The 23,719-nt window shown below is 29.1% G+C and overlaps 9 protein-coding genes across 9 annotated transcripts; 8 read left to right on the top strand and 1 right to left on the bottom strand.

Annotated features, from left to right (window-relative positions):
- Nucleotides 1-3,924: 3,924 nt before the first annotated feature.
- Nucleotides 3,925-4,182, top strand: OCT59_022009 (uncharacterized protein; the record flags this gene model as incomplete). Its single annotated transcript, XM_066146894.1, has 1 exon — nucleotides 3,925-4,182. The coding sequence occupies one exon, from the start codon at nucleotides 3,925-3,927 to the stop codon at nucleotides 4,180-4,182; it is 258 nt and encodes an 85-aa protein (XP_066005991.1).
- Nucleotides 4,183-5,477: 1,295 nt separating this feature from the next.
- On the top strand, nucleotides 5,478-5,905 carry OCT59_022008 (uncharacterized protein; the record flags this gene model as incomplete). The annotated part of the gene is made up of 2 exons (XM_066146892.1): nucleotides 5,478-5,523; nucleotides 5,586-5,905. 2 exons carry the CDS (start codon nucleotides 5,478-5,480, stop codon nucleotides 5,903-5,905), a joined length of 366 nt encoding a protein of 121 aa, XP_066005990.1.
- Nucleotides 5,906-12,091: 6,186 nt separating this feature from the next.
- OCT59_022007 (uncharacterized protein) lies at nucleotides 12,092-12,373 on the bottom strand (the record flags this gene model as incomplete). The annotated part of the gene is made up of 1 exon (XM_066146891.1): nucleotides 12,092-12,373. One exon carries the CDS (start codon nucleotides 12,371-12,373, stop codon nucleotides 12,092-12,094), a length of 282 nt encoding a protein of 93 aa, XP_066005989.1.
- Nucleotides 12,374-12,846: 473 nt separating this feature from the next.
- On the top strand, nucleotides 12,847-13,872 carry OCT59_022006 (uncharacterized protein; the record flags this gene model as incomplete). The annotated part of the gene is made up of 3 exons (XM_066146890.1): nucleotides 12,847-13,097; nucleotides 13,236-13,419; nucleotides 13,537-13,872. The coding sequence occupies 3 exons, from the start codon at nucleotides 12,847-12,849 to the stop codon at nucleotides 13,870-13,872; spliced, it is 771 nt and encodes a 256-aa protein (XP_066005988.1).
- Nucleotides 13,873-15,999: 2,127 nt separating this feature from the next.
- Nucleotides 16,000-16,449, top strand: OCT59_022005 (uncharacterized protein; the record flags this gene model as incomplete). The annotated part of the gene is made up of 2 exons (XM_066146889.1): nucleotides 16,000-16,110; nucleotides 16,192-16,449. The coding sequence occupies 2 exons, from the start codon at nucleotides 16,000-16,002 to the stop codon at nucleotides 16,447-16,449; spliced, it is 369 nt and encodes a 122-aa protein (XP_066005987.1).
- A 779-nt stretch (nucleotides 16,450-17,228) lies between these two features.
- OCT59_022004 (uncharacterized protein) lies at nucleotides 17,229-17,681 on the top strand (the record flags this gene model as incomplete). The annotated part of the gene is made up of 1 exon (XM_025324066.1): nucleotides 17,229-17,681. One exon carries the CDS (start codon nucleotides 17,229-17,231, stop codon nucleotides 17,679-17,681), a length of 453 nt encoding a protein of 150 aa, XP_025188173.1.
- Nucleotides 17,682-18,121: 440 nt separating this feature from the next.
- Nucleotides 18,122-18,496, top strand: OCT59_022003 (uncharacterized protein; the record flags this gene model as incomplete). Its single annotated transcript, XM_025324067.1, has 1 exon — nucleotides 18,122-18,496. The coding sequence occupies one exon, from the start codon at nucleotides 18,122-18,124 to the stop codon at nucleotides 18,494-18,496; it is 375 nt and encodes a 124-aa protein (XP_025188174.1).
- A 2,727-nt stretch (nucleotides 18,497-21,223) lies between these two features.
- On the top strand, nucleotides 21,224-21,651 carry OCT59_022002 (uncharacterized protein; the record flags this gene model as incomplete). Its single annotated transcript, XM_025324068.2, has 2 exons — nucleotides 21,224-21,234; nucleotides 21,342-21,651. 2 exons carry the CDS (start codon nucleotides 21,224-21,226, stop codon nucleotides 21,649-21,651), a joined length of 321 nt encoding a protein of 106 aa, XP_025188175.2.
- Nucleotides 21,652-21,843: 192 nt separating this feature from the next.
- Nucleotides 21,844-22,107, top strand: OCT59_022001 (uncharacterized protein; the record flags this gene model as incomplete). The annotated part of the gene is made up of 1 exon (XM_066146888.1): nucleotides 21,844-22,107. One exon carries the CDS (start codon nucleotides 21,844-21,846, stop codon nucleotides 22,105-22,107), a length of 264 nt encoding a protein of 87 aa, XP_066005986.1.
- Nucleotides 22,108-23,719: the final 1,612 nt, after the last annotated feature.

Here is a 23,719-nt window from a genome sequence, read left to right as displayed (position 1 = left end):
TTTCTATAAACGAATTTATATGAGATATATTGCATATATAATGAATCTTGCAGTTCAAGAAATATTAAAATATATTAAAGCTGGGAAAATATAAGATAAAGATTCTATTTTAGAAAATCTTTTAAGTAGAATGATTAGCATAAATAAAGTAATAACTAGGGTAAAAAGTAAATAAAAAAATAATATATTAGTATTATAATTAATGACACATATATATTATTTAATTAAGAAAGTTTATTGTAAAAATACAATTCTTATTACAGCATTATGCAATCTTAACCAAATCTTAAAACATTAAATCTTATTTTGGACATTAAGATGTACTGGAATTCTACCTATCTAATGTTATAATACACCTTTAAACTTCAGTAAGTAAGTATAATATTATAATTAATTACATTTAAGACTGAACATTTACATTCCATTCAGAATCTTTCAAATTAAAAGTTTCTAAAGCTCACTTCTGATACAGAATTTCTAATGCTCTGCATAAAATTATTATTTCCTTATATTTATATAAATAGTATATTAATAGAAAATAAACTTATTAAATTTTTGAAGAAATTACAGCTATTTATCATGAATTAGAAGAATTATTACTTATTTATTAATTTATACTAATTATTTATTATGATTATGTAATTTAGATTTTTCACAAAGCTACTGAGCATATGTCTAAATCAAATTTATTACACTTTCTTCATCTATTCATGTTTACAATGTTTATTGAATCACCTTAAAAAACTGCTTGATAAAAATAATCGTAACTTTTGCCCTAATTTAGAAGTATGAAATGCTTTAAAAAAAGGATACGAAAAACTTAAAGTATATTATCCAATCGCAACAAATAATTATTTTTACTAACTCCTATAACTTTTAAGTACTTGATCCACAAGTAAAATTAAAGTACTATCAACAGCTGGATTGGGAACAAGAATACATTGATGCTGCACGAAAAATTGTTACAGATACATATAACAAGAATTACAAAAATAATTTATAATCGGAAGATTAGAATGATTTTTTTGGTATTTTTAATTTAGATGATAATCATGATGAAGATAAACTAGAAAATTATCTTCGAAAACCTGTAGTTGCATTTAAAACAGATCTACTACAATAGTGGAAAGTAAGTTATCCTTTAATATAATTTTAAACAATATATTAATTAAAAAACGTTATACATAAGCGCATGAAGCCACTTTTCCACATCTTGCAAATATGGCATAAGACTTCTTAGTGATTTCAGGTAAAAGTATTTTTTTTTTTTTAACTTTCTTATAATTTTTAATTGTAGGATCAAGTGTGCCTGTTGAAAAGGTATTCTTTAGTGGAACTGATTTGATAACAAAAAGATGCTCTAGTTTAAGTCAAGAATCAATTTGAGCCTGCATGTGTCTTAAAAACTGGATCAATATTAAAGGCAATAAAATTAATATAAATTATTTATTTTAATTAATTATTTAAATATTAATATGTAATCATATTTTATATAGAAATTTATAAATAATAATAGTTAAGATTTAAGAATTTACTTTGTTGTAGTAACGTTAAATACTTTAAAAGTTTATATAATATGATTGTTGTAATAATGCATTAATATGAATAAACTTGCTAAATTTGCTAGATAAATTGTACGTTTAACTAAATTAATAAATTAAAAATTTAAAAACCTGCTACTAAGATTACCCAACTGTTTTATTCAGTATACCAGTATTACATTTATTCCAACAAACTCCTAACCTCCAAGTCCGGTAAGTTCTACAAATATGACAAAAAGAAACATTAAATACGTTTCTTAATTAAAAAGACATAAAAAAAATACAGTAAAGATAGTCACTAACATATCCTTCCAGCCTTCCCAAATTACCTAATAGTAAAAAGTCCAGTACTTCAGTTTGTTTAAATCTTCAAGTCTATAATCCTATATTAAAGTAAAAAATAAACCGTCTATAAAAAGATGATGATAAAGAATATTAATTAATGTTTTAAATTAAATAAAAAATAAAAATTTTAAAAAAATGCATACCTCAATAGTAAATATACATTCAAATCAAGAAATTTGGCATTACAACTGAACAAACATCTAAAAAAAAAAATTTTTGACTTTTGCAACGGGTTAAATGGGTCAAATCCGACCTGCTTCAGATCAACTTTTTTGCCTAACCTGAAAAAATTAATCAGGTTAGGTCAGATCAATTAGGCAATCCTTAGTATGGTTAGTTTGGTAACGTATGGGCACAAAAAAACGTGAGTATTGTTAAATAAAAAAAAAGTTTATAAAATAAAAATGAATTTTTTTAGGTAATTATTTTTTTTTTAAAAAAAAAACACTCTTTTCAAAATTTTTTTTAAAATTTTATTCATTTGTAGATAATTATTTTATAAATATTAATCTTTTTTTTCAATGTACAAAAATTTATTTTTTTTATAATAATAATGAAAGAACATATGGGCCGATCCTTGGAATCTAATTTTTTTACACAAAAATAATTTTATTAAAGCAAATATAAATTATCATTTATATAAGAATAATAAATTTATACCAGATAATGCAAAAAAAACTAATTAATTATATAATTTTTAATTTTTTTTTAATATAAGATATCATTAAAATTTAAAAGATCAAATATAACTCTCATGACAAAATCATTGATAATTCTTCGTAGAAATAAGCTATACAAATAAATTTACATTCATTTGAAAGAGAAAATCGAGATCTATCTAATGAATCTAAAATCAAGTGAATTGAATCACTAGTTGTTCAGTAATCACGTTCAGTATATTATTGAATTTTATCTAAATTTGATCATTAATTACTTCACATATAGTGATTCAATTTGAATGATCTTTGCTCCCTAAGGTGATGCCAACTTTTATCTTTAAAATAAATTTAAAATAATTCGTTTAATATATGTAGATGTTTAGGAATCATCAATTATATTATTAATATAAAATTTTATAAGTTTGATAAAATCTGATATAAAAAAATTTATTAAATACCTGTAGATGCAAGCTACACGAATGAAATTATATTCATTTGAAAGAGAAAATTGAGGTCTATATAATAAGCCTAAAATCGAATGAATTGAATCACTGGATTGTGAATAATTACGTCTAATATATTTATTTTTAATTTTTAAATTTGATTTGACTTTGATCGTTAATTACGCCTCATCCAGTGATCCAATTTTCCTGATCTTTGATTCTTACGATAGAGCAAATTCTCAGCTTTCAAATGAATGTAAAATGATGACGTTAGCATATCTCCAGGAATAATAATGCACGATTTTGTCACCTGCATAAAGTCCGATCTGAAAATTTTATTTCTTACCAAAAAATGCTTTCATAAGAGAATCCCAAATTCTTTTACTTTATTTAAAAGATTTTATTTGCCATTTAAGGATTTTAGTAGAATAAATCTAATAAAATAATTTTAAAAGATAAAAAACAAATATATAATTAGTTATTTTGAAAAAAAAAGAATATCTTATTATTCATTTTACAACTATTTTACATCATAATTATTTTTTATTTGCATGTATTTTTTACAAAGAAAAAACAATAAATTAAAGCTAAAAATTATGAAAAAATATGTCTTATCTATGTATATAAAATATTAAGTTTTTTCTTTTACTTACCACTTAAAAATAACTGCTATATTTGCTTATAAACTTTTTTGTCATATTTAATAAAAGTGAATAGAAAAATGATGGAAAAGTGATGGGAGTGATGGGGAAAAAGAAGTGGTTATTACCGTTATTTTTGAATATTGATTAAAAAAATTTTTTTTATTTTTTATTAAATCTGAGTTACGTAAATATGTAACACATATTTAATTTAGATTTGTGTAATGTTAATCTTACTAAAATATTAAATTTTTATAAAAATCTTAATTTAGACTAATTCCAAAAATCGGCACATATGTATAATATTATAGTAAATGTTATAGATGACCTTCCATCACAAACACTTAAATTTGTTCGTTTAAATCTTGAAGATAATTTGTTAAAAATTCGTCAAGAACTTGAAAAGAAAGAAGTTATTGGTAACTCATGGCTGTTTTCAAAAAAGTATTCTGAAAATAATGATACAGGTTATGGGTTTGCTGAAATAGCATTTAATCAGAAGGAATTTTTTTTACTAAATGAAATTATTGAAGAAAATAGTAATACTTTATAGTTTATATTTAAAATGACAATTTAGTTGGAGTCATTTAAATGAATTACATAAATTAGATTATGGATGCACCATAACTTTTGATGGAATTAAAAGAGCACGAAGTAGGGCATTTGAAATGAAAAATCATGAATTTACTGCGATTGGTTCTGAAGGATGTCGAAAGAGGTCTGTTGAATATAAGTCAAATATAGATCAGATTAAGGTTGCTTGTCTAAACCTCTTCAAAATCCTACGATTAGTTTCATCAAAATTTTACTATAGATTTATTATAGTTTTGGCAAAGTTTCAGCAGTTTCAGCATTTATAATAAGTTTTGGCAGTTTTGCCTTTCTCCAAAGTTTCGCCAGTTTTTTAATATAACTTTAATATAGTTTTGGCAGAATTTCACTTTTCGGTGAAATGCCATCTTTTCCTATTTAAGCGTGCAAAATCCACGTGGTTCCTTCTCCAATTAGAGACCTGACCCCTTACCCACCATGTGATTGAATTCTGATTGGCTAAAAAAATACATACAATATAATATATATATATAATATATTATATTAATATATATATTATAATACAATTAGTTTGCTATCTAATAATCCAATTTGCATGAACTTTTTTTTGTTTTGTAGCCCCATTTATGCTTTATAAAATAAAAAATAATTCATTGAAATTGGACTGCTAGATGGTGAAATAATTGCAAAAAAGCTTGTTAATAAATAAATTACCATTTAATATATATATATTATAATACAATTATTTCACTATCCAATAATCCAATTTGCATAAACTTTTTTTTGTTTTGTAGACCTCTTTATGCTTTACAAGACAAAAAAAAATTATTGAAATTGAACTGCTATATAGTAAGTTAATTGCAAAAAAGCTTCTTAATAAATAAATTATTATATATTATATATATATTATAATACAATTATTTTACTCCAATAATTCAATTTGCATAAACTTTTTTTTATTTTGTAGCTCTCTTTATAATTTATAAAACAAAAAAAAATCATTAAAATTGGACTTTTAGATGGTGAGATAATTGTAAAAAAAGCTTCTTAATAAACAAATTATATATTATTTACTATAAAAGATATACTATTACCATAAAAGGTATATTATGACACCTGATTGCAGGACCTGACCCCCACCCACCCACCAAATCACATAATTTCTGGCACGCCTCTAAACCCCTAGGTTTCGGCAAGCAACCTTAGATCAGATGATGAAAACAAATTTATTTTTTAGTACTGATATTAATGTACAGGATTTTGCCAGATTAGGATTGTCAATCGAAAAGATGAAAAATGAAGGAACCAATCCTGAAACTAGTACTTCTTATTTCTTTACAGAGTATGATAAAGCATCTTTGAAATTTAGTGAACATTTAGAACCAACTTAAGAATTTATTGAAGTAGTAGAAAAAGCAATAAAATCTCAAGATCCTGTTGAAGAATTTAAACAAATAACTGATAAATTCGGTCAATTTATTTCAACTGAAGTTATTTTGGGTAGTAGGGCTCGTTTTGAAGTACATACTGGAAATTCTAATAAAGTTGCTAAGAATGCAAATGCTGGAAAGATTCTGGGAATTAGTGCAAAAGAAAATTCAACTTATTATAAATCTATAAAATTAATTGGAGGAGAACATCCCGATAAAATTGAAAATTTTGATGAAGAAGCTTGGGTTAAATCTCTAGAAGATTATAGAAACTGGAGTTGTATAGAATTTTGAGATCCAATTAGTATTTTTCAAATTTTGCCTAAAGGTTTACTACATCATAAACAAATTATTAAGTCTCTTGGAAAAAGAATTTATTATTCATGTACTGAGGATATTTTCTATTATTTAGAAGAAGTTGGAAGGCCAAAAAAATTTGAATTAAATATACCACAAAATATCTTGAAAATGGTTATTGACAGAGAAGCAGATTGTAATATTTTTGTGACTGTAATTGATATGACAGAGTTAAAAAATGATTTTTTTACTTGTCAAGTTTTTTGTCCATCAGATAGAAAGTCAAGTCTTATAATTCATTGTGTTCAGAATAAATTTAAACGACATAAATGCAAATTGAAAATTAGATGGATGGTAATTGGATATTGCACATATTTTAATTCTATACTTTTAAATTCCAATATTAAATTTAAAGTTCTAAAGAATTATTTTAATAGGTTAAAAAATCAAATTATGATTAGTTTAGAATTATTAGATTTTGAATATGATTTATATGCCAGAAAAACTTTCCTTTGTCTAGGAAGTCTTGTATTAACTGAACTTGACTCTTCCAATAGATCACTTGTTATTGGGCACCATTTTTTTGACGCTCAAGAGGAGAATAAAATTGGAATACGTGCATTCTCCTATTGTTTAAAAAGAAGGTACTACGTTGGTTTACCAGAATTCACTTTTTATACGCTTATCATAGATAATTCTACTTCTAATACCTGTAGATCACTTCCTTTTAGGTTTAGTATATTAAAACAAGAATCATTCTTTAAAAAAAATTTGTCCTCCCAATATATAGCATATTATGTCTATCAAAAGATAATTACAAACCATTCTTTTTGAAACAAAAAAATGAACAAATTAAGATAAAATATGTTTATTGTAATTGTGGTAATACTTGTGTTAATTGTAAGAACAAAACAATAAAACTATTAAAAAATAATGCTAATTTATTTGCTATTTTTTATATTTTGTGGTTAACAAAAGTATGCTTAATTTAATCAAATATTTGTTGATGTAGTATTGATAGTTATAAAGATAATTAGCCGTTTATGACTAAATAATATAATTATATTATTTAGTCATAAACAGCTTAGACTAGGTTATTTAGTAATAAAATAATCTAACTATAACTAGTCATCAGGAAATTTTATAGCGCGAAAAATTGCGTAAGTTTACGATTTTGTAAGTTTACGAAAGTTTATGGCATAATATTTCGAAAAATTTCAAAATATTACGTAAGTTTACAATTTCGTAAGATTTATGTGATATTACGGTTAAAATATTACGTAAGTTTTCAATATCGTAAGATTTACGCAATATTACGGTCAAAATATTCTGCAAATTTACGAAACTGTAAACCTGCGTAATATTACGGTTGAAATATTTCGAAAATTTACGAAACTGTAAACCTGCGTAATATTACGGTTGAAATATTTCGAAAATTTACGAAACTGTAAACCTGCGTAATATTACGGTTAAAATATTTCGAAAATTTACGAAACTTGTAAACCTGCGTAATATTACGGTTGAAATATTTCGAAAATTTACGAAACTGTAAACCTGCGTAATATTACGGTTAAAATATTTCGAAAATTTACGAAACTGTAAACCTGCGTAATATTACGGTTGAAATATTTCGAAAATTTACGAGATTGTAAACTGCATATGCAGTAGAACGTATACAAGGGGCATGCGATACTATTGAATAATCAAAAATAATATAAACACCTTTTCTTTTATATAAACACCAGTTTGGGAAAGCAAATTTATTTTTATTTACGAATTTTTTATTATTTACAATTTTTATGTTAAAAATTAAAGTAAATTCTAATTTTTATTATAACTTAATAAAAAAAATACACATTTGATACTTGTTCGCTACTATTTTATAAAATAGTACCCAGGCTGTACGGCATGGACGTCAGTATCAGTCACAGCCCAAAAAAACGTGAGTCTCCAGCCGATATTTGGTACGGACTGGGCAGCTACTCACTTAATAAATAATAAAAAAATAAAAATAATTATCTTCTTCTACGATACGTAGGTAAGTTTCTCCTTGCCTACGATCGTCACGCGCGACTAAAATTGATCAAATTTATCAAATTTAAAACATGAACGTAAATATTAATTATAAATTTTATTATAGTATAATTACCCGGCCTCTCCCAAAATCTCGTTCTAAATTCGCGATAATATCTTGCGCCAGTACGCGTCCACAGCCGCCGCCCAGGGTTACCATTACGATAAAGGACATAGTTCTAAATATCAAAATCAGTTTGAATATTCGGTAAATACATTTAATTTATATGAATGTAATGTTATTTATTTACTTACATGGTAATCCCCGACGAGGTTCCTCCACTTTTGGCTGCACTGTTGCCCGGAAACCCTCGTTCGAAATATTCTATTTATTCTGATTCAATTAAATGGATTGGTTAATTTGAATTTAAATTCTTTCTTAAAGAAATTATAGATATTAGTCATATGAACCTATTGGCAACAGAGTCCCAAAAATCTTGGCGGCTTCTACCATTAATATTGTGGTAGGCGCGGTTTCTGTCTCGGCGTATGTCAACAAGTTCGTCCATCATAGCCCAGTTCCAATGGACGTTATAGTGGGAACGACGACGTGTGTGGCGAGGCATTATTAGTAATTTGATTTTGGGATGAGTAAAAATTTGAAAGAAAGTCGTAAAATGTCACTTTAAATAAAATTTGAACAATACCTCTTTGGTTTGATTTTATTTCTCGTTTCAATTAAAATTTAATTTATTAGACTTTTCATCATTAAACATATTAATTAAATCTCATGCGGATATGGATTATCTAAATATAAATATCATGATTCTAAATATAAATATAAATCACTTAATTTATTTTAATTTTTTTTTAAAAAAAATCTTAGTTTGATTTCAATTAAAAATAATTAAAAATCATGTACATGTTTTGGTTATTTAAATATAAATATCAATATATTATATTTAAAAATAAACCAATTTATTATTAGCACATTCTATTGAATTTTAAAAAAATCAATTTTTTTTTTAAAAAAAAATCACATATTTAAAAATAAAACAATTATATTCTGATTAAATATTTTGCGTACATTTCTTAAAAAAATCATAAAAAAAAATCTTGTACGTCGTACATGCAATTACTAAATATCATCCCCTTGTGATAAATAAAAAATTACGCAACACAAATTCAACACAAACTCAACACAAATTTAACAAATTTAACGAAATTTGGCTAAAATTAATAATTTTTTACCAGAATTATCAACACAAATTGAACACAAATTGAACACAAATTTCAGTCACGATTTATTTATGTCACACCCGCTATACGATGTACATGATTTCTGGCCAATCAAAATTAGGCTGATCCTTGCATCATTTAATCATTTAATCACGCACGCGTTTTTGTCTTATTTATTTTTGTTTCTTATTTCTTTATTCTTTTGTTCAATATTTTTAATTTTTTTTGTCTCTTCTTTCTATTATTTCTTTAATTATATACAATATATTTACATATATTTCATAATTTATTGCTTTGCAGGTATAGAAATATTTGTTTATTAATACTAATTATTTTCATTTTTTTTTACCTCTTTGTTATTTTGTATCGTAATACTAACAATAATATCCATGTTTCCTTTATTCCTTTTTACTTGTACTTTAATACTAACGATACTAACAATACTAACAACATGTTTATTTTTTCCTTTCTCTTTATTTCTTTATTCTTTTGTTCAATTACTTTGCAGGTATAGAAATATTTATTTATTAATACTAATTATTTTAATATTAACGCGTTTTTTTTTACCTCTTTGTTACTTTATGTCGTAATACTAACAATACTATCTACGTTTCCTTTATTTCTTTTTACTTGTACTTTAATACTAACGATAATATCCATGTTTCTTTTACTCCTTTTACTGTTTCTTTAACTCTTTTTACCTTAATACTAACAATAATAACAATATTTCTTTTATCTTTATATCTAATACTAACGTTACTATAGCTGTTTCTCTTCTTTTTACGTCTAATAATATTGTTACTCTACTCTTTCTCTTTTTTACTTTTATGTATTCTGTATATATTAATAAATACTTGTAATTTTTTATGATTATATCTAATAAAACATACATTATATAAACTTATAGTACAGAAAATGAAGTATTATTTATCGAAATATTTTGAAATATTACGAAATATTAAGTTGTGTAAATCACAGAATATTACGAATCGTCAAATTATGGAACATTACGCATCATAGAATTTCGAAATATTTTAAAAAGTTGCGAAGTATTACGCAGTAAAATTACGGAATATTACGAATCGTAAAATTACGAAGCCTTGCATACAGTAATATTTCGAAATATTTTAAAAAGTTACAAAATATTACGCTTACGCAAACTTGCGGCGGGTCTGAAAACTTACGAAATATTATGTAAAATTACGAAATATTGCGAACCGCAAAATTACGGAATATTACAAATCGTAAAATTACGAAGCTTTGCATATCGTAATATTTCGAAATATTTTAAAAAGTTACGAAATATTACGCTTACGCAAACTTGCGGCGGGTCTGGAAGCTTACGAAATATTATGATGTGTAAACTTGCGCAACTTTTCGCACTATATAATTTCCTGATGTAAATAATCTAAATATGACTATAAATAATCTAACTATAACTAAATAATCTAAGTATGACTATAAATAATCTAAATATAATTAAATAATTTAAACATATCTAAATAATCTAAAGTTAATAATTTAAATATGATTAAATATTCTAACTAAATAACCTGTTTGTGACAATTTTGTATACCTAGTTATTTTTTTTACTATATTCCTTCCCTTTGAATTTGCTTTTCTTTAGCCTTTTCTATTTATTATTTGTGATCATGTAATTAAATAACCTAAATATTACTATTACTAAATAATCGAAATGTACCTATTTTTATTTAGTTCTGTGTGTCAATAATCATTTTCTAATATAATTTATGATATTGGGATTCTATGGTTGATTGGTTGTTAAATTCTATGTTGGAGGTCTGGCTTGTCTGCAATTGTTTGAATTCCAAGTTTTATGATGAAGTTTCTGCCATTCTATGCCTCTTTGGTTGCCTGTTAAGGATTCGAGAGTGCTTTACTTCTTTACCTATTTTGTTATCCATCAAAATGCTGAAATATGGTAAAAAAAATATCATGTCAGGTGGCGTAGTAGATTGTAGTAGATTAATTTTGGCTGGCACTATACCATAATTTTGGCTGATCTTTTAGGCATGTGATTCGAGGATCCAGCTTAGCACCATAACAGTAACCTGATAGTATCCTTGGAGCTGTCATGGAACTAGTGAGGAACTGGCAGGGAGCTAAAGTAGTTCTGTTAATTTGCCAGTTCTTTATGCCAGCTTGGATGCTGACTTCTTATACCCAAAGATCTGGCTGAAATTGTGAAATAATGCTGGCCGATTTATATTGTGCCTTACTGCACCGGTCACATGACTTTTGCTGACCCACAGGTCAAAGAATTTGAAATGCAAAATATAAAAAACTGTACATTACCATAGTCGGCCTGCACCATTTGTGATCCAACTATTGCCTATTTGTTACTGGTATATATATGCTAATTTTTTGAGCGCTCCTAATGTCTCTAAGTAAAAGTAAAGTTATAGGAAAAAATATCGAATCCATTCTATATGTATGCCGTCACCAAGAAAATTTGTTAGTAACGCTCTTAGTGACGCTCTTAGTGACACCTTGTATACTTTTTTTGAAGTTTGGGGATGTTCGGTTGTCTTCCTTTATATCTGTCACTATGTCACTAAGAGTCACTAAGAAAAAGTAAAGTTCTAGGAAAAAAATTGAATTTTCTATGGGTATCAGTATGGTATATCTATCGGTATGCTATATATATATATATATATATATTATATGTATATTATATTTTTACTATACCCATAGATAAAAAAAAAATAAAAAGTAAAGTAGTCCGATTTTCTTAGTGACTATTAGTGACATGGTGACATCTATCTAAAAACCTCTAAAAATACGAAATAGCTATAAATTTTATCACCAAGAGCGTTACCAAGAAATTTTAGCGAATTGAGTTTGTCCAAAAGGCCATAGGGATAGTGACAACTTTTTATTCTTATTTAAGTTCTTTCGATTAGCCTAAAATTACTTGAGCGGAATCTCTTTGGGACCATCAGCTTGCTTAGCCAGTTTTTTCTGATGGTAATGTTCTTTCAATCTATGTTTTTTTGCATGCGTATCGCAATAGTCATATTTGGATCTTGTCATCTCTTTACATCCACTTTCTTTGCAAGCAACTTGCCTAGAATCCCGATAGACTTTACATCCTTTTGGATTATAGCATCTCTGATTACACACTTCGCCAGTTCTAAGAATATATGGACAATAATAAAAATTCCAGGGTGTTACCTTTTTTTCGCCTCCCATTTATGTATATCGATTAATAATCTCTGATAATTAATTTCATTTTAAACTTTTTTCTTGCGAATAATATACCTTGAGATTTGGTATAACTATAAATTATCGTAAATTGCTTGAGAAAAAAAATGACTGAACAATCCAAGCTTTCAGAGTTCCTCGATGCCCCCTGTTTAAAGTCTCTGATATAGGTGCATCTATATATAAAATTCGTGATAATAGTGTTAGACTAAGTAAAGATGTTAGCCTTAATTATTTTTTAAAAAATTTTGAATTACGGCTATAAGATTTTTATAGCCTTAATTAATTACAGCATATAAAAATTTTGTATTACGACACTTTTTTGAATTACGGCTAACATCTTTAAGAATATCGCTCTGGTCACAGTATTCACTGAGCTTGTCCGTAAGAAACTTCCAGTATCTCTCCAGAGAAATAGTATTATCGATAATATTGCAAATAAAAGTTCTTTCTTCTTGCAGATGCTTGGATTACCCAAATACAATGAAAAAGCAGAAGAACATATTCGAGTGAAAAAAGCAATGCACCCTAAAGATGGAATCATTTTTGACTTCATGATTCGCCCGCCCAATGATAAATCAGAAATCGCAGAAAGTCCTCTCTTAATTGTTCTGGAGCCAGAAATGGGGAGATGCCCTAACATAAATAATGTCACCACCGATGCTGAACTCGAACTAATAGAAGGATTGCTTCAAGAAGCTAACATCGAAGGGTATAGTCTTTCATATCCATCTGAAAATTTTCCTGATAAATTTCCACTATCTCGCCTCTCTCCATCACACTGCCCAATATGTGACCGAAAGCATGACAGTGATAATGCATATATTATCTGAAATAAAAAATCCTACAGCTTTTTCTGCTACCGAGCAAACCAAGATAGGCAACCCAGATTTAAAGAAACCTTCAAAAAGCTTACTATTGGCGAGACAGCTTTATATAGGAAAAAAGCTTCCAATTCCAGAAGAAACAGGCCTGAAATTTCTGACCCTAATGATCATTCGTATGGTGGAATTTATTACGTATGTGTACTTCGGGTAAGAAATTCTCTCGCACTGAAGTTTATGAAGCTATCTAGCGAACAGTTGCCTGTGTGCAAGAAACACTACAAAAAATATATATATATATATATATATATATTGTGGCTTCTTAAGCGTAAGGATGCAGAGAATGGGTTTTACTTTGATATGAAAACTAAACTAGACCTTACCGATTTCAAGATTAATATAATCGAATATAGTGGAAAATCGATAAAGTTAAAATCATTGATAGATCAAGCAGTTACTAAAGGTCTAATTATTTACGAAGATTATAACTTTCTTCCATATCCAATAAATGCTTCCCAGCCAAATACAGATTTCTTTAACCTTTTCCTAGAATTTTTAGCTAAGCCAACGCCAGAAATTAATAAGGAAATTATGGATCCGATTCTCTGGTATGTAAAGAACTTAATCTGTAGTAGGGATGAAAGACTTGACGAATATATCTGAAACTGGTGGGCATATTTAGTGCAAAAGCCAGAAAAAAACCCTGATCAATTTTAGTGCTAAAATCGACATTACAACAATGTGGGAAAAATATTATTACTGACTTTATTGGTGATAAAGTCCTAGGGGAACATCTACACTATGCTACATCAGATTTAGAAAAAATTCTTGGACGTTTTAATAGTGCCATCCAAGCTTGAAAGCTCATTATTATGAATAAGACTGGAATGTCTAGTGCAGAATGGCATAAATTTAACGGGCATCTCAAATCTTTCATAATGGAAGGAAGGGTGTCTATAGAGCGTAAGGGTATTGAAACAAAGCAAATTAGAGATTTCATTGGGTTTATAGTTACAAGCAATCAGGACACCCCACTCAAAATAGATATAGGAGATTCTCGTGTAATCTGTTTTGATGTTTCCTCACGTTGTAGAGGCAATACAAAGTATTTTAAGCGACTAGAAAAAGTTCTTGACCACCCGACGCACCAGAAGTAGTCATGAGATATCTTCTTAGTTATAACCTTTCAGATTTTGAACCACAAGAAATTCCCGCAACTAAAATGAAAATAGATATAATGTGTGATCAGCTTCCTAGTTCCATTTGATTTATAATCAACTATATTACATCTAGGGTTGAGGATGGAACATCACACAAAGTCATACATCATTATATCAAAAGTATCTTGAATGGTATGGAGAGAATGGTGAAAAACTATTGACTAGTAAAGTTGCTGGAAAAAAGTTTTCTGAAATTGGTATTAAAAGCAAACAAGTGCGGACAGGTGGTGGAAAAAGAGAGTGGCAGTATATTCTCAACCGCTCCAAGATCGTAGCTAAGCTCTGTGAATCTGGCCTAGGCGATATCGAAGAATTTTCTGATATACCTTAACCTGACTTACCCAAAAATAAGATCACAGATATACGTATATTCAATGTGCCAGAAAATATTTCTCTAAAAACAATTCTGCCTCAGCCAGAGCGCCAAGCTGATAGAAAGAATACGCCTTTACCTAATATCAGTAAAAATAAGAAAGCAGATAAACAGGACGATTTAACCCAAACCCTCTTCGACTACAGTTAACCCTTGTTATAACGAACCCTAGGTTCCAGACCTCAACTTCGCTATAGGGCTATAGTGAAGATTTTAAGAGATTTGATTGGTTAATTCGTTATAGCAAGGGGAAATTTATTATAGTTGTCTGAAAAATTCACTATATCAAGATTTCATTATATCAAGGTTTGACTATATATAACAGGTGAAGTTCCAGCCACCTCAACATCTGGGACTTCCAAGACTTCTAAGACTTCTGAAACTATCAAGCTTCCTGATTCTCCCAAACTTATCAACGAAGTGGTGAATATGCCTTCAAAAGAAACAAGCAACAAGCACGACCCTCTTGAGCCTATCAATCAAGTATCATCTGCTATACTCCTGGCTAGACAACAGCATGAAGATCATCTTAGAAAAAGGGCAGTCGAACTTGAAGAGAATCCAGATGTCTTCATAACCATCACTGAAAAAGACTGTCTCAATTCTATTGCATTTTAAGATAGAATGGAAACTAACTTTCAGATGTGTGGTTATGCAAAAGAAGTAGAAGAAGATCCCAAAAAATATATGGACATGACAGTACGGAAAAGATTAATAGGAGAAGAAATAATCCGCCATTCTTTCGAGAAAGATGGGATCACATCCTTCTGGCTTGATACTGATGAGGAATGGAAAAAACGGTAAGCACACTCCAAAAGAATGGTATGCTTTGGTAAATAGCGAATAAAAAGCTGGCCCTCTTGTTCAAGAACTTCAAGGCAGATATCTTTGAATCTTTTTTTTTCTCATTCTGCAGATCAATAGATCAAGGGGGAATTATTATTATTTTTTTCGCATATCCTATCCACCTGTAATTTTCAAATATTTGCAGAGCAAATCCCGGCCATAGTGGGTGGTCTCATAGAGATCCAGCATAAGCTATATCATTATTTTTTCGCTCCTCCAATCCTTCGATAGCTTTCACTGACCATGGATGTCAGAACAATTATTTATTTTTTCGAATTGAACTTTCTCCGCATAGTATATACCAAACAACCTAGGTATAACCAAATATCTTACATATTACCAAATAATAACATGGCTGGCATCGCTACTAGATATGTAACAGAAAACGAGTTCAATACTGAGATGAGTATCGAAAAGCTAAGTAAACACGTACTGGCATTGGATATTCTTTTAACAGATAAAGTTAAGAGGGATCAGGCACGATGACGTCTCAAAAAAGGATACAATTTTAGCGAAGAACAGGTATTTGCATTAATTCCTAAGCTAACAGCTGGTCAAAAAAAAGGAGGAGCCTTACCCAATGTTCCTGATACTCTCGATATCACCCAAAAAGCAGAACCGGATACAGTGAATACATGTCAAATTTTACCGAAAGAGACTATTAGAGATTTGGCCCAGTGTATCATTCAGGATAATCTTAATGAAGCAGAAGTAAAAGTTATAGCAAAAGCCTTAGTTGAATCTGCTTTTAATGCTAGTGCTAGTTTATCACGAATCTCTAGGCTTCGAAGAGAATTGTGAAACCTCAAAGCCTCAGAAAAAATTATCTCAGCTACATTGATTCCAGACATAACCCGCTCAGCTAATAAAATCTAAAAGAAGCGTAGTAAACAATGTTAAGATGAAGGGATCGATTATCTGGACCACTTCTTGTTAGAATCGGTTAAGAAGAGATTGGATATGTATAATGTATCCAAAGCCCCTGGCTTACAAGCCCTTGCTGATGTAACGATAATGCTCTGCATCCGTTCTGCTGAAATAAAAACCTTGCGTATATCTAATGAAGGTGTAACTGGATATGCAAAAAATCGAGGACAACAAGACATTCCTTGAGTATTTAGATCACTAGAGAAGAATGAGGAGCGAGCTAGAGGATCGCTTGTATGGATTCAGGAAGCAATTTCTTCTGGACAGTTACGAGACCCTAGAAAACCCAGAGTGTTATGGTTTAATACATTTCTGAAAAAAGATGAGTTCCTTCCTGAAACTGGCAAACTACTACTTCCTAGTTCTTTGCGCAAATTAGGCTTATTTTTGCAGTTGTTTTAATTGCGCGTTAATTTATTGCGCTATGACTATTGCCAGTGAAGCGACCGCGCAGTTCGACAAGCCATGCCTCTCCAGCCGTAAATCTATACAATAGTAAATTATCAGTTATGGGGAGAACCGTATTATCAGGCAAAAGCATTCAAGCTCTTTGATGAAAATAATCACATATATGGGTTAGTAGATCGGGATATCATTATTAATTTTATTTTTTTGTTCGAGATAAGATATAGCATATATAAAATATCACAAAAATGGTAATCGATCAAAAGCATTCATCTGATAGTGCACTCAGTAAGCAGGAAGTTATCAGACATATAGAGAAAATAGCCAAGTTATTTGGACTGGACAAACAGAATGCAGGAGCATATAAAGCACTCTCTGGACAAATTTGGGCATTAGAAAAAAGACTGGAAGATTATCATTTCGAATATGTAAAGCTTAAAAAGAAGGTCAATTTATTGGAAGCTGAATTGGATGATCTGGACGAATGTGTTGATAGGGAAGCTGTGGTCGACTTAATACATGAAATAGTTTCTTTGCTGATTGGTAAAAAAGGTAAAGCTTTGTTCGAGTCTTCTGAGGATTCTGATTTAGATGAGATAATTGAGGGGTTCCATAGGTATCAGGTAAAAGAAAAAAAGGATGTTCCTCATAAGCAACTAAGGAAGGCACGAGCAAGAAAGGTTAAGCGAGTGGTAGTTTAAAGAGATTAATCAGGCGCATATGGTATCTTACCGCATAATTAAGAGCGTTGAATAGAGGTTTATTTTTTCGATTAAAGATACAGCATATATTATCCATGGCACATTCTAGCAATATTAATATACTAGAACTATTAGAGCAGATTCTATATTTCCTAGTAGTAGAAAAATCCCTCTACCCTACTCTATTTGTTTCCCGATTGTGGTACAGATGTGGTGCCTCTTTTCTATGAGAACGCATCGAGTTAAAAGGGAATGACCTGAAATATGGCCATCATTTCCTAGACGATTATACTTATCATGAGAGAGACCGTACTCGATGTAAAAGATTTATAAAATTAATAAATGAAAAACATAAGCCAGCTTATGTCTTAAATACAACCCACCTAAAAATTACTTTTTACCATTCATTTTCAGATAAAAAAATAAAAAGTATTGTAAAAATGTTCCCAAATATAGTTTATTTAGATTTCAAAGATAGTATAGGTTGTATAGGTTATGGTGATAAATCACTATTTATAATAGCAGAATCATATCCTAATTTAAGATATCTTAATTTATGGAATACTCAAGCAATAACCGATAAGGGCTTATGTACAATCATAGAATCATGCCGTAAATTAGAACATTTAAATATTTCTTACTGTGAAAATATTAGCAATAAATCTTTGTTTGAGATCGCAGAAAATTGCCATGATTTGCAACAGTTCCATTTTGCTGAAGCGTATTGGATTACAGATAAATCTATAAGTTGTATCATAAACTCATGCCCAAATTTACGAAATTTTAATATTGCATACAGTCAAAGCTCGTTATAGTAAATTTGGCTTATAGTGAACTTTTTTTATTTTCCCAGTTCATTCTATATAAATTTAATAAAAATTTAAATATAGAACATATATTATAAATTTATACTTGTTATAGTGAATATCACATGATATTAATCATTTTTAGTTAATTTAAATGCCTATCCATTATAACACATTAACACTTTTTTTTCTTTGTTTTCAAAATGCCACCCGATAAAAAAAGGAAAAGAAAAGTAGCAGAATCAACCAGTAAAAGGGAAAGTTTATCTTTCACAGAAAAAAAAGAATTATGCGAGTGGAAAAGAGATAATCCATTATATAATCAGGAAAATCTTGCTAAAAAGTTTGGTATATCAAAGCCACAAGTTTGTAAAATATTAAAAGAAAAAGATAAATGGATATCCATCAATATTTCAAATAAGGAATTTAAAGATCAAAAACGGGATAGAGGTGCCAAGTACTCAGAAATTGAATCTGTATTGTATTTGTAGATGCAGCAAGCGTTAGCATCAAATCTAACTATTACAGGAGATGTATTAAAATCTAAAACTTTGAATTTTGCAACTAGGCTACAAATAACATTTTTTACCGCTTCAGATGGATGGTTAATAAAATTTAAAAAATGATATAATGTAAGGCAAATTAATAGAGCTGGTGAAGCAAATAGTGCACCTTTAGAAACACTGGAAGAAGAGCGCAAAATTTTGCAAGAAATTATTGAACAATATGATCCTTGTGATATTTATAATGTTGATGAAACAGGTAAAAACAGGTTAAATTTAGTGCAAATTTATAATTTTATTAACTAATTTTATGTACATACATCAGCTTTATTTTGGAATTTAGAACCATCAAAAACGCTTTCAGATCATTATATTTCTGGTACTAAAAAATCAAAGAATCGTATTACAGTTGTTTAACTTGTAATGCCGATGGTAGCCATAAATTACCTGCATTAGTAATACATAAGTAGCAAACTTCACGTGTTTTAAAAGGAATTAAAAAAGATGATTTTCCTGTTTGGTACTATTGGAATCGTACTGCATGGATGCAAGTATCAGTATAGCGTGATTATTTAAATAAATTTAACCAATTAATGAAATGGCAAAATCGTAAAATATTATTATTGGCAGATAATGTGCCTACACATTTATTAGATGAAACTATTCAATTATCAAATATTAAAGTATATTTTCTTCCTCCTAATACAACTGCCCATTTATAACTATTAGATGCCGATATTATCAACAGCTTTAAGGTAAATCCAATTATTGAATTTTTTCTATTAATATTTTGTTACTTATAATTTAAATTTCCTTTAACATTTATTCATATATTTATAATTTTAGGCTCAATATAGAAAATTATTAGTTGCAAATAGAGTAGAAACGTACGATTTAGCTCAAGAAAGCAGTTCTGATGTAACACCAGTTGATATTCTTGATGCTATAACATTTGTTAGTAAAGCATGGAACATTGTAAAATCAAGTACAATTGAACACTGTTGGGAAAAAACAGGTATTTTACCTGATTTTAAAGGAAATAATCCTGAAGAAAATGATTCTGATTGGAATCAAGATATTAATGATGATATTAATAGAATTACTTTAGAATTACAAGAAATGATTGATGAATTAAATTTACAAGATCCTATTACAGCTATACATGAAACCGAAATTGGTTAATTTTGACCTCCGAAATGGTCGAAATGGTCGAAATGATTTTGACTTGAGCCCCTCCAAAAGTCAAAATGGTCGAAATTACGTCATAGTTATATGATTTTATAGTAAACAATAATATTAAAATTCAAAGTTAACGAACTCCGCATCCAGTGATTCGATTTTTATGATCTTTACACGGTTGGATTCAGCTCATCGAGAGGATTCCAATGATATGCATATCATATCTGTACCATCAATATTGACGGAGTTATTCACGTTTAAAATTTGGTATTAAATAGTCTTATAATTTTTATAGTAAATAATAATTTTAAAATTCAAAGTTAACGAACTCCGCATCCAGTGATTCGATTTTTATGATCTTTACACGGTTGGATTCAGCTCATCGCGAGGATTCCAATGATATGCATATCATATCTGTACCATCAATATTGACGGAGTTATTCACGTTTAAAATTTGGTATTAAATAGTCTTATAATTTTTATAGTAAATAATAATTTTAAAATTCAAAGTTAACGAACTCCGCATCCAGTGATTCGATTTTTATGATCTTTACACGGTTGGATTCAGCTCATCGAGAGGATTCCAATGATATGCATATCATATCTGTACCATCAATATTGACGGAGTTATTCACGTTTAAAATTTGGTATTAAATAGTCTTATAATTTTTATAGTAAATAATAATTTTAAAATTCAAAGTTAACGAACTCCGCATCCAGTGATTCGATTTTTATGATCTTTACACGGTTGGATTCAGCTCATCGAGAGGATTCCAATGATATGTATTTCATATTTGTAGCATTAATATTGACGGAGTTATTCACGTTTAAAATTTGGTATTAAATAGTCTTATAATTTTTATAGTAAACAATAATTTTAAAATTCAAAGTTAACGAACTCCGCATCCAGTGATTCGATTTTTATGATCTTTATGCGGTTGGATTCAGCTCATCGAGAGGATTCCAATGATATGTATATCATATCTGTACCATCAATATTGACGGAGTTATTCACGTTTAAAATTTTATATTAAATTATAATTATAAAAATCACATGACTATGATGTAATTTTGACCATTTCGACTTTAATTTCGACTTTTGACCTTCCCAAGTCGAAATATTTCTACTTTTGGGCTTTAATTTCGACTTCATATATAATTACAGCTGAAAGATTTATTCATATTGATGATGAAATACCAATAGAGCTATTATCTGATGAAGAAATTATTGCTGCAATAATTTCAAGACCTGAAAATGATGACATAGAAGAGGACGATGAATTAGAAACAAATATTAGTATTTCTAATAAAGAAGCTTTGAGTAGTTTAGAGAAAGTGGTTCAGTATTTTAAAAATCTACCTGATAATATTTTGGTTGATTATACAGAGTTAAAAACTCTTTATGCTTTAAAATCAAAAATTAATAAGCAAATTCAAGATAATGCAAAACAAACCACATTAGATAGTTTTATGCAATGTTAAATATTCAAGAAAATAATAAAGTTTAAAAAATTCGTGTTATAAGAAACTTTTTTTTTTATTCATATAAAATTCACTATAAAGAAATCTCCCATTTTTGTGAATATTCATTACAGTAAACAAAATTAGATGGAACTGAAAGTTCACTATAACAAGCTTTGACTGTATAGTAAGGGGGATGTCAAAGATACTAGTATGTTAATACAGAGATGTCTCAGCATAGAGTATCTTAACTTTGCTGGTGTTATGGCTTTCCATAATGATGCATTAATTGTGGCTATCATCAGAACATCTCCAAATTTAAGACATTTAGAGATCGGTTATAATGATATTGGTGATGAGGTTACTGAAACACTGGCTCATACTTGTCATAAATTAGAACATCTCGAGCTAAGTGGTTGTTCATTTGTCAGCGAACTATCAATTTGTAATGTTATATGTTCCTACCTAAAACTCTAGTATCTCAATCTTGGATACTGTAATATTACCAGTACGACTATCAGAGAAATTGCTCGCTCATGTCTCAATTTAAAATCTCTAGATTTGGAAGGATGTGAAAATATTAGCAAAAAGCCATAAACCAGCTAAATCCAAATATAAATATCGAAAATTTTGATAAAGAATACTATTCTGATTCAGAATCTTTTAGCTTTGAAACTGAATCAGAGTCTGAATAATCTAGTTAGTCCGGAGCGGTGATCGCATAATTTTCCCGAAGGTGCTTTGCTATTTTTTGTTTAAAGATATAACATATACTAATATGCACTATGTATGGCGCAAACAAGCATCTTTTATTTACTAGAACTATTAGAACAGATTTTATATTTCTTATTGATAGATAAATCCCTCTATTCCGCTCTATTTGTCGGCCAACTGTGGTACAGATGTAGTGCTCCTATTCTATGGAGGCGTATTGAGCTAAAGGGAAAAGACTTATATTCTGAGCAATCTCTTCCAAATGATTATAATTACTGTGTAAAGCATCACTCTCGATTAAATAAATTCATAAGGATAGAACGTGCAAAGGATCTCTTTCGATTGAAAAAATTCATAAAGCTAGTACATAGAAAGCAAACGCCAGTTTATTGCTCAAATGTAACTCATCTCGAAATTTCATATTACCATTCACTTTCAGATAAAAAAATTATAAGCATTATACATTCATGCCCAAATATAATTCATTTGAGTTTCAAAAATAGCATAGGATTTAGTAATAGGGCATTAGAACTGATAGTGGGTTCATACCTGAATCTGAGGTATATCGAATACGTGTGATGATCGATTAGGTAGCTATGTAGCGCTGCCCACGTATTCGTAAGTAGGTGATGGAGGTTTATCTGCAATCGCAAATTCATGCCATAGATTAGAATATCTAAATATCTCTAATCGCATAGAATATTCCAAAACATCAATTTGTAATGTTATTCGCTCTTGCCCAAGGCTCCAACAACTCGACCTTGGCTTTTATCGAATTACCGATACAACTATCGAAGAAATTGCTAGTTCATGTTTTAATTTAAAATATCTTAATCTGAGGGGGTGTTATATAATCAGCAAAGAAGCTGTAGATAAACTAAATCCAAATATCAGAATTTTGTGGATACTATAACGCCTCCTGATCTCATTGGAGTGCTTAGAAATCATCTTACACAGAACAACATTGCTAGTGGACAGATTTTAGCTCAGAGCCTTCAGAGCTTTCAGAGCTTTTAGAGCCTTCAGAGAATTTTAGATTTAAATATGCGTAACAATCAGAATTTGGCGCAGGCTTTAGAACTGATATTCTGGCACCCTATCAGACGATCACCAAGGAATTATTTTGATAGAATACTAGCCGATCAAGCAGAATGGGGGTAGTCTTACCACACCACCCTCGGTTACACAAATATTTGTTGGGTGTGATGTCCGAGGTGTGTGACAAATAGAGATCAGGCTAGTAAAAAAAAACTAAGTCCCTCAGATAAATATAAAAAATGCGAACGCGGATATCACGTGATAATGTGGCGCTAAATGTCACTGTGTAACCGAGGGTGGTGTGGTAAGATTTTCCGCAGAATGGTGGTACTCTACC

This window comes from Rhizophagus irregularis, chromosome 30 (assembly GCF_026210795.1).
Source record: "Rhizophagus irregularis chromosome 30, complete sequence".
NCBI lineage: Eukaryota > Fungi > Glomeromycota > Glomeromycetes > Glomerales > Glomeraceae > Rhizophagus > Rhizophagus irregularis.
This window is presented reverse-complemented; position numbering and strand designations above follow the sequence as displayed.